We start from the raw sequence: 13,876 nt of genomic DNA on the forward strand, positions 1-13,876 counted from the left end.
ATAGGCCTCTCTGGACTGGATTTTGAGAATGATCTCGTATTAGGAAATGATGGGTTGCCATAGATGCGTTGAGTAGGTCTGTGGCTCTGATTACAACATCAAAAGAAGCCTCATCAGAAAGTCTAATGGAGGAATAGGGCACTTGACCAGGAAGAAAGACAACAATAGATGCACTGGATCTGTGCATATGCATCAGATCATCCTACTACAGTATGTTCCTTCACCTAGGCAGGCATGAATGAGCTCAACTTCAGCTCTTGGGCGCCATTGAGACTGAATAATAGCTCAATTGTATAAAAAAAAGAAAGAAAAAAAAAAGAAATCTTTTGAAAAATTAGTAGCCACAAAGAAATGCTCATGCTGTTTTCACAGTTTATAACTCCCAATAAAAAGAGAGAAATTCATGTTATTACCTTCTTCCAAAGGTTAAAAGATGTTTCCAAAGTCAGCTGAGTATCAAAACCGTCAGCTCTGTCAAGTCTGTGACCCAACTGTGTTTTTAATGCATGAAGCTGCCAATTGAGTGAGTTAATCAAGCTTGTTCATTTTGGCTAATTGGATGCACTAAACCTGTGTTTCCTAAAATAAAATGCACTGCTATGGCTAGCCGCATGGCCTATGTGTAGCCTGGAGGCACGATGACTCACTTAATTAAGGAAATTAAGTTTTCATTTGACTGTAAGCATGCAGTCCTCTCTTAAAATAACCCAGAGTGTGTGTGTTTCAAATCTAACACACGTGTATCTGCAAGTTGTCTAAATCTCCTAATACATCAAACAAACAGTTCGGACCACGCAAGTTATTTTAGGTTAAGATATAGTGCAATTTTGATTGGGATTTGGACCCATGACTAGTTAGTCCCTGTGGCAGTCCTAATAACGCCTGACTTTAGCAAAACACAGTGACAAACAAAGAAGTAAATGTCTGCATGCATGTTTTTATCTCTTAAAGTGGATCATCATCCCTCATTTGTTGAAAATGAAAAACAAGCACTGTTAAGCGGTCTGAAACTTTTAATTTTGGAAATAGGTAAGGCATAAGACCTTGGAGCGACAACAGTACAAAGGAACAATAAATACAAGTGCCTAGGTGCAAACCGAAAACATACAATGAAAATAACAAAAATCTAGCTAAATAACCAAGTGTTATCAGTATTGACAGTATCAGAATGGCAATAAGCAATGTTCATACAACAAAGTTGAATTGGTTTTGAAGTGCATGAGGGGACAAATTTCAGTGGCCTCACATCCCAGTGTCTCCTTTGGGAAAAATACTATTCGTATATTTGTTGCTGGAGGCATCCAACTGTGTGGGACTTCTGTAGGGCTGCAACTACCGATTATTTGCATTATCAATTAATTAAAATGTTCTGTAATGCACAAGGTGACGTCTTCAAATGTCTTGTTTTGTCTGGCTAGCAGTATAAAACCAGAACCTATTCAGTTTACAGTCACGAAGAAAAGCAGTAAACTCCTCACAGTTTGGAGGCTGGAATCAATAAAAGGTTCAGTATTTTTGCTAGAAATAATGTATTAAACGAAATAATTGATGATACAAATATTTGCGGACAAATTTTCAGTCAATTGACTAATGGAATCATTGTTTAAGCCCGACTCTGGTGACAAACACAATGTGCTAAATGGGACTACTGACCTGTCACAGGGGCCTCGATGTCCAGCAGGTTCTTCTCTGCACGCAAGATTGTGGCGCCCTCTCCTATGAGCCTCAGGGCCACCGCTTCCTCCACGCGGCCTTCCTTGGTTAGGTGTGCTTTCAGCACGTCCACTTTGGGCTTCCCATCGCTGTCAAACACCTCTTTAGCCGTCAGTCGGTGACTGGGAGGGAACGGGACAGCTGCAAGGGTTAAAAACAAAACACAAAAACATCATCATTACGGCTGCTTTCATTTCATATTTACAGCGCTTTATTATATACTTTTCATTGACAAAAGGCTTATAAAAGATACACAGTTAATTCCATACCACTGGGCAAAAGGCATTTAAGATGTTTGATTAGCAGGTACAGACCCACACAGTTTCTAGTTTGCTTGGCAAGCCAGAGAGATTACACTTTGAGAATAAAGCACAGAAGAAAATTGCTTTCATTAACATAAAAAGCCTTTCATATTGAGTATGATCTTGCATATGTAACAACTTCTATATTTAAACATCCTCAGTTTTATGTGTGTGATTAGAAGAAGAGAGACATCAACTTCAGTGTGACACGCATTTACTTATCTGTCAGTCACAATTATTTAAAAGAGTAATATGTTTATTTCGGAGAGGCTTGAAGGCATCGTGGAAATTAGACTAAACAAATCCACAACAAATCTCTGTTACTGTCAATTTAATTAGTGGCTTATAAAGGATAGCTTTTCACAGAAATCCAATGTCTTCCAACAATGTTTGGATACAAGCCATGCATTCAAAAGCCTGAAAGCTGTTTGCATGCATTTTCATTTAAAACAGTGAACTTTCCAATCTAATCACAGCACAAAGAAATAGATGGTGCACATTTTCTATGCAAATAGCCCAGTGAGTCTTTAGACAGACACTGAATGGAAAGCGTGGTCTTGTAACAAAAGAGCAGAAACCCCACAATGCAATTCTTTAAAACAGACCTCATGTCAATGCCATTTTAGCAGCTGACATCAAACCAGGTAAAAAAAGGAACTTAATAAAACCATAATTTAAAAAAGGTACTTTTAATGGACTCTGCCTTAACAAAAGCCTAGTCTGTTAATACTTCATTTCTTACAACCCCCTGATGAGCATATTACTTACTGACAGCAAAGGTACAAAAATGACATAATTAAACACCACATCCTGTGGACTTTTAAATTCAGCAGATTAAAAAAAAATAAGACTTGCTCTTAATTAGCGTCCATATGCAGACTTGGCACATAGCATACGGGGTGTGACTAATGCACTAAGCCAGTGGCAAATACTGTTAAGTTGGTGGCTATGTGTGTGTGAGGGTTTGTGTTAACATCCATCCTTCCCAAAAGGTGACATCAGCGGTAATCAGACCTGCACTTTATCAGTGTCACACTATGCTTAGTGACAGACGATATTTGGGATCTCAACTACAGTATCTGAAGCTTTCAAACAGGTGTGTGTTGAAATTGCAGATTTAACTGGACTTGCAGATTTGTACCCCTGAATATTTTCAGCATTACTAAAGGGTCTAAATCCCCAAGGCACAAGAGGCAGGCTATCTGACTGATGAGAACGTATACATTTCTCTACGCTCGTTCAAAAATATAATGCTTGATCCACTTAGATAAAACTCTTAACATTGCCTAAAGCCTACAACAGATGAAGTGGAAACCTATTTCTGATATCTGAGAGTCAACATTATGATGCTGGTAAGCTATTTTTTCTCTTTGCTCTAGCCACCATCTGCATACTTAAGACCAAAATGGGCTCTTAACACAAACTATGTTCAAGCCAAATAAATACTCCATGTGCTTCAACAAATCTTTCAAAACAATATCAGCCTAAATCTACAGAAGTTATATGGGGCATTCAGAAATAGAGCGATAGAATTACCCAAGGCCCCAGGTTGGCCTCCCCTGAGCACCTGCTGTGCAACTGTAGCCCGAGGCCAGGTCCTTGGGGCTTTTGACTTGTACGACTACACCACACTGGCCCCTGAGATGTTGGAGACATACAGCGTGAACATTCGTGTGAACTGTTATAAACCTGTTTGGGGGGGTCATTTGCCTCAAGAACTGAATGACATGACAAGCTAGGTCAAGAATCTGCAAAATATTAAGTCACAAATTAGAGGTATCGATTTGAGTTGGCTGTCATGATAAACTCCATGTAAATGCGAAGAGCTGTCAGATAAGGGCAGAGGGTACGGTGCTTACAGTATTTTCCTTCGCCCACATTGTTAGCCAATTAGGAATTACTGAAATGACAGGTAAACTCCCAATGCAGTCTGCCGCAATCACAGTGCTCTTGAATCGGAGCTTCATGAGACTAAACCAAGTTATTTATTAACTCTTGTTGCAAACAAAACCAAACATATTCTGTGTGGAGAGGTAGCTGGCAACAACATGGGGGGGAGAACCCCATATTTAATGGTTGTTAATGGTTATTCAATTTTTATGTCCACGAAAAAAAACTCAAAACTCAAACTGTTAAAATATCGCCATGTGACCCAATGTCAGCCTTTGAGTTGAATACATAGCACTTTTGCAGAAGACTGGAGTTCAGTGCAGCAGAAGAACAGCGCAACAGTTGGTAGCATCAGAGTAGCCGTGGACGTTGACCACATCTGCTCGAACCGAAGTGACAAAACATAACACATCCTAAAATTAAAAAACACTGAGGAATAACATTATTCTTTAATAGAAATAACCCGCGTGAAAGCTGTGGTTGTTGGCGCCCTGGCATCCTTTTAACACATCATCCTTCCATTTCCTACGGTCTTGACAATGGAAACACTGTGAACTCTTCCCCTGTGGAAATTCTAACAACCCTCCTATTAAAAGGAGTAACACCCACCGCTGCCAAAACATTACATGACACATTGTAATGGTTGGTTCTACGCTAAAGAAAAAAGGCGTTACCCCCATGACAAAAAATAAGAGTCCTGAGCAAAGGAAAAAGCATAATGCGGATCAACAACTCAGTCAAGACCGAACCGAATCATCAAACTTTTGTTGTGTTGTTTGAACAAGAAAATAAATGGTGATGTCAAATATGGCATTAAAAGAACGGGCCACATCTTTGTCAGTCATTGCCGTAATTAACCGTTCAAATATGAGCTATTGTCAGTCAAAACGGAAAAGAAAAAAATCTCAACCCTTTTCTTCTGAAACAGCAGTATCAGAACGTTCCCCCACAGCAATTGTTGCATCTATTCTTCCATACAGAACTTTATAGTTAAACTGACCCGAGGCTATCGGCCTGAAACCCAAGTATAACTCAAAGACGGTCTCAATTAGTCGGTTGCCATTGTCTTCATACATTTTTCCAATTCTCTCTTCCCTTCTGTTATGTAACTGCGAAATTGCACTGCTGCCTCGAATCTCGCATGAGAGAGAAATGATGAGAAAGTGAGAGAGGATGAAAAAAACAAACGAATCTGCAGTCTGATTTAACTTTACCTGGTAATTTGTCTCAGATTAGTATTGTAATTTCCAAGATACAAATTAAAGCCATCCGTCAGCCTTAAGGTTTAAAGATTACTAGACCACTAAAGCTCTGAATGTCTGGAGGGTGTGCTAAATGAACTTTAAAGTTGATCTAATGAAAGTGTACCATCTTGTGTTGGTCAGCGAGGTTTATAGCAATATTTAATGAGTTCCTTCTTTGGTGGATTAGCGCCGAGTTTCAGGTCTTGAACTCACGAAGCTTTAGATCATCAACCCCGGCAGCCACCTTTGTTCATGCAACATTCGTGAGTAGAATAACTATCCCAGAGTATAGAAGACATTCAGGTGTGAAACGCCGGGTGCAGTGCATCTGAAACTGCTGAGAAACTGGCAGCTTGAAATGTTCAGGTTGATGTAGTTCAGAGCTTATGCGATCTCTCGGAGGAATGACACAGCAGGAGGTGCGCAGTCGTATGGTGCTGGACAGATCAGCCTAATTGGAGCGAGTGAGACGGACTGCTGTAGAGCTCACAGAGCGGCCCCTGGCTTCATTTAGTGAAGAACACAGAGTGCAACCTTGATGTTGAACTGGCAGGCCTGACGTCTACAATTCCTGCATATCTTCTCCCTTCTTGGCCTCGTCAGCTGTCTGAAAGTTGTGTGTGCTACACCTTGCATTAGAAATACAGAATAAACAACAGTACAGTCACATTCAGTGATATTCAGGAGAGATTTCTGGAATACAGAAAGCAACTACTGAGCAAAAAAACAAACAACAAAACATGCCTGTACTTTGTGCTGTATAACATCAGAAATTGTTTAAGAAGTGCTTTTATTGATAAAGCGGTAACACAGCTCCCGCTCACACAATATGGCCAGCCAACTGATATCTAACTAGTGCCATGACTAGCAGCCATGGTGGTTTATTTTTATCAACTGTACAGCAATACCTATAGCAAACATTGACTGTGGCTGCCCCAGACGGTCATGAAGAACAAGCTATCTGCAAATAACTGCCTCTGTATTAAGTCAGCACTGTCCAAGCTGAGTTGGGACTGTGGCCAATAAGTGGGCATTGATTAAACAAATGAATTCCTTTAAAAAACGTACAGACCCAGCAGACTGCTTGGCGAGAAAGGCGACAACCTATAATAAATTATTACAATTCCAGGGCCAGAAACATAAATCCCGCGATGCGCAGCATTTTTCCATCAGATGCCAAATTGACCCCCAAGAAATTGCTGACGCCGCATGATGCAGCGGGAGCCCTCGCGAAGCGTGGGCGAGACTCGGGGTGTCACTGTCCACCTCAAACCCTCCGCCCCCTTCCACCAGACAAGCCACCACACCAGCAATTTTCCTCCCCCAAGACTCAGCATGGCCAGTGGAAATCTCAGCATGACCAACAGGGAGCTGAGGCCGAACAAAGACTCCAGAACTATGTGCGAGTGCAACAAAGGTCAGTTCATACAAAGCATAGAATACCAGAAGTAATTTGACTGCGTGGTCAGACATTGTTATGCAAAAGCCAGTGTGCCGTCTGATCTAAAGCACGATAGGGATCTTTACTTCCTTACGCGCACAAAACAGCAGTCACAATTCCTCTGATCCATTTGCCTTTTTTTGAACGACGGCGTTGTGCCCTTTATCCTCGGGCAAGGTTAAGTGGCTGGCAGAATTAGCAAGAAGTTGAAACTCACTATCTGATCAACTGGTACGTAAATACCAGGGCCAGGCGGATTATGACACAACGGGCTCCTTGGCACAGATATGTAAAAGGCCCCCCCACAAAGCCTACACGATGCAAAACACCCAGACTGGAAGAGACACAAAGCCTCCACAGAACCACGCAGCCGTGTCGTTTGTGGACAGTCCGCGTTTGTTTTGGGGCTGAAACAGTTTGTGTATTTCTACCGAACCATCACGGTACGGAGGTCACGGTCTGGTGCACACAGCCTCACGTAGAAAACATGATATGGAAATTGATGCACGTAATGTGGAACCAAAGGTCCCAATAGCTGTACGCCATTAGAAACATATGCTGAGGTTAGCACAACACGCAGATTGGCATGTGAGTCAGTCCCACTATAATGAGTGCAAATGAAATGCTGGAGCTGGAAGACCTGCCTGCGAGTTCCCGGTCAGCTACAACAGCAACAGAGAGACAAAGTTGTGTATAAGACAAGGAAAGTGTGTCAGCGTTGCTCCACCGTTGTAGGGTAGGTGAAAGGAATTTTTTTTGGTATTTTCAATTTCATAGCATAAGAGATGCTATTTAGTTGTATGGCCTATTGTGACCTTTTGGGAAAGTTTGTTCAGTGTTCGTACAGTGTTATACTGAAGTTTGAAATGTTCCTTATTTTTTATCATGAAAATAGTAAACCAAAGTCGCCAGTGGTCAAAATGCTATCTCTGTCCCCAGCAAATGATTTTGTCCGTCTCTGACACTTTCACTACTGTATGTTCAAAATAAATGACAAGAAACTTATCTTTATGCATTTGGGTTTGTTTTTTTGCTGTACCAGACTCACGTGGAACTGTGACTTTTCCCCCTAGTCTCTTTGTGGTCGTTTTGGGTCTCTTTCTGGGAGCACTTTGCAGAATACGGGCCTGTTCAGTAATCCATCCATGGGTAAGACAACACAACCAAAGTGGAGGGGTATGCGGCAGAATTTGTTTGCAATAGGCAACATACATAAAAGAAGAAAAACACCCAGTAGCACATCAACAAGTGTGGAAAGAACAGTATAATGGAGCTGCACTATATGCATGAGATGAATCTGCTATTGACAGTACAGAAATGAAAAAATTCAATCACCCTCAGACTTTTAATTCAGGTGGAAGCCGGTTAGTTATAAAGCATCCACTGTGTGTGGTAAACGCACAGAGGATGACTGCCAAGTGTTGAATGGGGCATCAAGAGTGTGCAAGTCATTCTCCACTGATAGCCTCGGTTTGTTAATTCAATTACGCATTTAATTAGAGCGGGATATGTTTAGGAGTCCAGGGTGAACATTCTGTAGGCGGTAGGAAACAAAGGACATACTGTACATCAGAAAGCACCTCAACTTCAAATGTCATCTGGCAGCAGTTTCATTGCTTCACTATTACACCACCATGGAGTCCATTCAGAAGCTGATTACCTGACATGCATAATGCAAACGATAAGGCTATCTTTGCGGACTACAAAGAACTGCAGCAGCTGAACCATATAATGCACTAATTCACAAGGTGATAAATTATTTGCAATACTGACTATCTCACACACCGGATAAACCAGTGTGATGTCAATGTCAGGTCAGGAAATTGGTGCCACAAGTTTTTCAACAACTCCGTCTCCCTCTCCAACCATGTAAGCCTAAACACTGTCAATCAATAATTCGTAAGTCCATAGAAATAATGCATCCCTTACATACAATGAATACAATATAAATTCCAGTTACACAATGACGCCCACAGTCCACAGTAGAAATTGTGTATTGCAATATCCTAAATTGTTTTTTTTTTTTTTAGGAGGCTGCCATTTTAATTTAGAGATGATTCTTGAGCAAAGAAATCATAAAACAGAAATGAATGGTAGGCTAATCCAGCGAAAACAACCTCTCTTTTAATAAGAGTCTATTGTGAACAAAACGGCTCTGAGTCAGCATAGAATACACCATTTTCCACATGTAAGATTCAGTAAAGCAATATTGTGTGCCTTGACGGATAATAAAAGAATTGCACTCGAAGACGACAAGGGAAATTTGGTCTTTTAAGGTAGCCCTTAAAAAATGATCCTAAACTGAATGAGCAGTTGTCTGAATGAAAGGTGCTTGATTGCACAGTTTAAGTCGTTGGGTAATTTTGCAAAAACAAGAGTTAACGGGCTGGATTCCATAATTGATTCAGCAGCACACCTGAATCCATACACCTAGTATTGGTAATTGTGACTCTGTACAGCAAAGATATTATGTTATATGAAGACGGGGAAGTCAACCTATAGAACATATAAGCCTCCCATCTGGCCACCGAGGACAGACAGGAGATTTAAAAAGGCAGGCGGGCTTCAGGGCTAACGGTGAAAAGGTCACTTAGAAATTGGTGTGAACCTCTTTACCATGCATTAGTAGGGATAGAAGCCGGCCCTGAACACAACGCTTAACAGAGCGTAGCTTTGAAGCTCCGTGCTTTTGAGTCTTCCGAATATATCTGCGCAGTATGGAGGGGTTACCTCTGTGGTTGAGGCAGGAAGGAAAGCAGAGCCTACGGCACTCTTCTTCCCAGAGACGGTCAGACAGACAGATTAGAGAGAGAAAAAGGAAGACAGAGGAAAAAGAACACTTGGCCTCGTCAGAGGAAATAAAAATGCAAAAGGGGACAGAGCAGAACTGTCAACAAAGACTCAGGGACATTGCGCTTGAAGACAAGTAATGCTACAGAGCCCAGTAGGTATTAAGGATAACCTATTTAATCATTTGTGCATACAAATTATCAATCGTGTCCTCGAATTAATAATTTGTGCTCCTGCACTACTCAATTTGCTCCCTGTAATTAATAATTCATGCCCTAAAATTACAAAATTGAGCCTTCAAATGACTTAATTTCCTCTAATTAATAGCACACTCGTCTTATACAATTGTTGAGTTAAAAACCCCAATTCCAATGAAGTCGGGACATTGTGTAAAACGTAAATAAAAACAGAATACAATGATTTGCAAATCCTCCACTACAAAGACAAGATATCTAATGTTCAAACTGATAAACTTGCAAATATTCACTCATTTTGAATTTGATGCCTGCAACACGTTCCAAAAAAGCTCTGACAGGGGCATGTTTACCACTGTGTTACATCACCTTTCCTTTTAACAACACTCAATAAGCGTTTGGGAACTGAAGACACTAATTCTTGAAGCTTTGTAGGTGGAATTCTTTCCCATTCTTGCTTGATGTACGACTTCAGTTGCTCAACAGTCCGTTGTCAAATTTTGCGCTTCATAATGCGCCACACGTTTTCAATGGGAGACAGGTCTGGACTGCAGGCAGGCCAGTCTAGTACCCGCACTCTTTTACTACGAAGCCACGCTGTTGTTCATGTGCAGAACGTGGCTTAGCATTGTCTTGCTGAAATAAGCAAGGACGTCTCTGAAAAAGACGTTGCTTGGATGACTGCATATGTTGCGACAAAACCTGCATGTACCTTTCGGCAGTGTTTCCTTTAGGATTTTTTTTAGCAGTGGGGGCAGGTCTGTCCGAACAACAACTGGGCGTGTCCAATAACCTCTCAATAGTTCTACTTGTTGTTAAATTGCAATGTGAGCGGCAGCCAACGGGGAGGCGCATTATGTCGGCAGGATAACTTAAAAGGCAACTGCGACTACATTTTTTTTGTACAGCCCTATTTCTGATGCCACTACAAAATCAACATAGAGGAAACACTGCTTTCAGCATTAATGGTGCCTTCACAGATGGTGCGAATTACCCATGCCATGGACACTAGCCTGTTTTATGGTTCTGCGGAGGCTCCACGCAGAGCTTTCACTGTAGTCTACGCAAGTGGCCTGATGTGTATACTTGTGCGCTGGTGTGTGTGTCGAGCTGGCACGTGTGTGTGGTTGTGTGTGTGTGTGTCTGGGGTGTTGGTGATAGAGCGAGGGAGAAGTGAGAGAGTGATGGCGATTAGCATCGGAGCGAGTAGTGACTCTAGAGTCATAGTGAGAGAAACAAAGTGTCTCCCCTGTGCTTTCTGACCATGGTGGGAAATCTGAAGCAGGAAAAGTTAACTCTCTCCTCGATATCATGTTGTTTATGGAGAAGGAGAACCAGGAAATGAGTCGGGGAAATGCAACGCTACCCTAGCCTGGTCCTACCAGACTCTGGTACATTTCATTTGTACAGAGGGTCTGGCCTCTCTCCATTGAAAAGTGTTAACTTCCTTAAAGGCGAGTACTCTGTTGAAGTTTAAAACTATTGGATCTGCCCAGAGCCACTCTGGATCTGCCATAACCAATAGCTAATGTTTGGTCGTGACGTATGCCATGCACATGTGCAACAAGAGGGGAGACCGTCAAGGCTATTAGCATTAGCACAGCTAGCGATAGCCTTAGCCAACTCCTTCACCACTAACAGAGCGAGCTGGAAAGTCAAACGTTTCCTGAACCCCGTGGGGAGGAGGGCCACAACATCATGGCCACCAACAAAACTCAGCAAAGATTGTTCTTGCTCGAGCTTTAACTTCTGGATATTTGGCAGCGTTGCCACAACGGACCGAATGGCTTCGCTCGCATCTTTCTAGCGCACGTCCTCTCAACGTCATCGTTCTCAGCCACTCCCTCCATTCGCTGATTGGACCGCAAAAGATTTTGAAGCAGAAAACCCAAAAAATTAAAATTGAGCGTAAGTACGTAGAAGGGCGGAGCCAGGCTAACGCTACCCACCCACTGCCGAGGAACGTGGTCGCTGCGACGTGTAGTTACATTTTTCAAGAGGTGCACATCTGACTACGGCGTAGGGTCTGGCGTAGACGCAGAGGGGTCTGCGGGGGTATGCTGTCGATTTGACGAGGAAGCATAAAACGGCCTTAACACACCCCCATACCATCACAGATGCTTCCTTTTGAACTCTGCGCTGATAACAATCTGGATGGTCCTTTTCCTCTTTGGCCCAGAGGACATGATGTCCAGGATTTCCAAAAACAATTTGAAACGTGGACTGGTCAGACCACAGCACACTTTTCCACTTTGCGTCAGTCCATCTCAGATGAGCTCGGGCCCAGAGAAGCCGGTGCCGTTTCTGGGTGTTGTTGATATAAGGCTTTCGCTTTGCATGGTAGAGTTTTAACTTGCACTTGTAGTAGCGACGAACTGTGTTAACTGACAATAGTTTTCCGCCCAGTGTTCCTGAGCCCACATGGTAATATCCTTTACATAATGATGTCAGTTTTTAATGCAGTGCCGCCTGAGGGATCGAAGGTCACGGGCATTCAATGTTGGTTTACGTGCAGCGATTTCTCCAAATTCTCTGAATCTTTTGATATTATGGACTGTAGATGATGAAACGCTGAGAAACGTTCTTAAACTGTGGACTATTTGCTCACGCAGTTGTTCACAAAGTGGTGAACCCCGCCACATCCTTGAGCCTTTTAGGAATGCTCCTTTTATACCCAAACATGACACTCATCTGTTTCCAATTAACCTGTTCACCTGTGAAATCTTCCAATCAGGTGTTTTTTGAGCATTCCTCAATTTTCATAATCTTTAGTTGCCCCTGTCCCAGCTTTTTGGAACATGTTGCAGGCATCAAATTCAAAATGAGTTAATATTTGCAAAAAAAACAAAACAATAAAGTTACAGTTTGAACATTAAATATCTTGTCTTTGTAGTGTATTCAATTGATTATAGGTTGAGAAGGATTTGCAAATCATTGCATTCTTTATTTACGTTTTACACAACGTCCCAACGTCATTGGAAATGGGGTTTATACATTGGATGGTGTATTAGCATTCCTCCTTGCACTGTTTGCTGCTCAGCTTTGGTTACATGGAGCACCGACGCTGCTGTGTAATGCATTGAAAAATTTAAATAGCCAATTGGGTTTAATAGTTTAATTCAGATTTTGCAAAAAAAGAAGAGAAAAAGGGTCGCTCTATTTCAGGTATTGACACAACGCTTTTATCTTTGTCACCCCACTTTTTATTTTGTGGAATAAGTTTCTGTTCTGTAAATTCATGTTCGCAAATTCTCAATTTGAGGCTACTTATACCTATATGTGTGCTTATATTTATACGTGTATGCAAATTATCTAAATTTCACCCCTGATACTTGCTGCAACTTGGATATTTAATATCTTTCAACCTACATTACCCTAAACTACTTCACATTTAAGAAAGACAAGAAATATTTGTTTGTACTGGTATGTACGGAACACATAGCAAGCTTTAAAAGTGTGTATACTGCACATTTTCAATATAATCAATAGTCTGTGGTCAATGTCATAGCTAATTGTAGCTGTAATGACCATAACTTTCATTAAATGCTACCAGTGGACTGGAGTTGCTGAGCATCATCATCTGCTGCAGCGGTATAAGGTTTTACATCGCATAAACAAACAGGAGAGATATTAGATACAAGTGAGTAAAAAGGGTTGCCAGGGAAACAGCACTGAAGAGTCTCAGTTTGAATCTTTCATCCATCAAACTATTGGCTTAAAAATGAGTCGCCGGCAGCATGTTAGAACCTGCGCCGTCGCGATCCAAGGCTGGAAATCGGAGCAGAAGCCTTATCCTACATATTCCACTGTTGTATAGCAGAATGTGAGGAACACAAACATAAGAAGTGTGATGGTGCATCTGAAACTATGTGGCGGTCTCCACAGAGGTTCCCATCAATGACGGGATCCTCGTTATTAAGATAGACAGGTCGAAAGCTAAAAAAGCCAACAATACACCCAAGACCTGCATCCATCCTGCCATGGCTGTCAGGGTTATCAAAGACCATCAAACACTGACAGACAATAGCCCATGGCAGAGTTTTTAGAGACCCGGGCAACAGCAATTTGAGAGTGAGTGACAAGCAAACCTTAATGCTGCTGCTGGCTCAACAGATTTTACATGAGAGATGTAGAAAGCGTTAGCAGCAGCAGGTGATCAAAATGCACCGCTGCACAGACAGCACTCTGACTACAGTAAGTCCCTGATTAATTAGTGAGGTTAGGGCTGAAGCGTGGGAGGCTGGCGTGGGTGAATGGAGGGATGGATAAATGTACGGGTATGTATGTAAGGATGGATAGATG

At 41.9% G+C, this 13,876-nt stretch overlaps 1 protein-coding gene across 8 annotated transcripts in view; it reads right to left on the reverse strand.

Annotated features, from left to right (window-relative positions):
• The window catches only part of LOC120573137 (serine/threonine-protein phosphatase 2B catalytic subunit alpha isoform), a 68,513-nt gene that overhangs the window by 37,904 nt on the left and 16,733 nt on the right, over positions 1-13,876 (reverse strand). For all 8 annotated transcript variants that reach the window (XR_005641645.1, XM_039822615.1, XM_039822613.1 and 5 more), the window contains exon 2: positions 1,654-1,854. Coding sequence is in view for 7 of the 8 variants with exons in the window: in XM_039822615.1 (XP_039678549.1) it covers positions 1,654-1,854 (201 nt within the window). In the remaining variant the exon portion in view is untranslated. The remainder of the gene's footprint in view (positions 1-1,653; positions 1,855-13,876) is intronic.

Source organism: Perca fluviatilis, chromosome 14, assembly GCF_010015445.1.
Source record: "Perca fluviatilis chromosome 14, GENO_Pfluv_1.0, whole genome shotgun sequence".
NCBI lineage: Eukaryota > Metazoa > Chordata > Actinopteri > Perciformes > Percidae > Perca > Perca fluviatilis.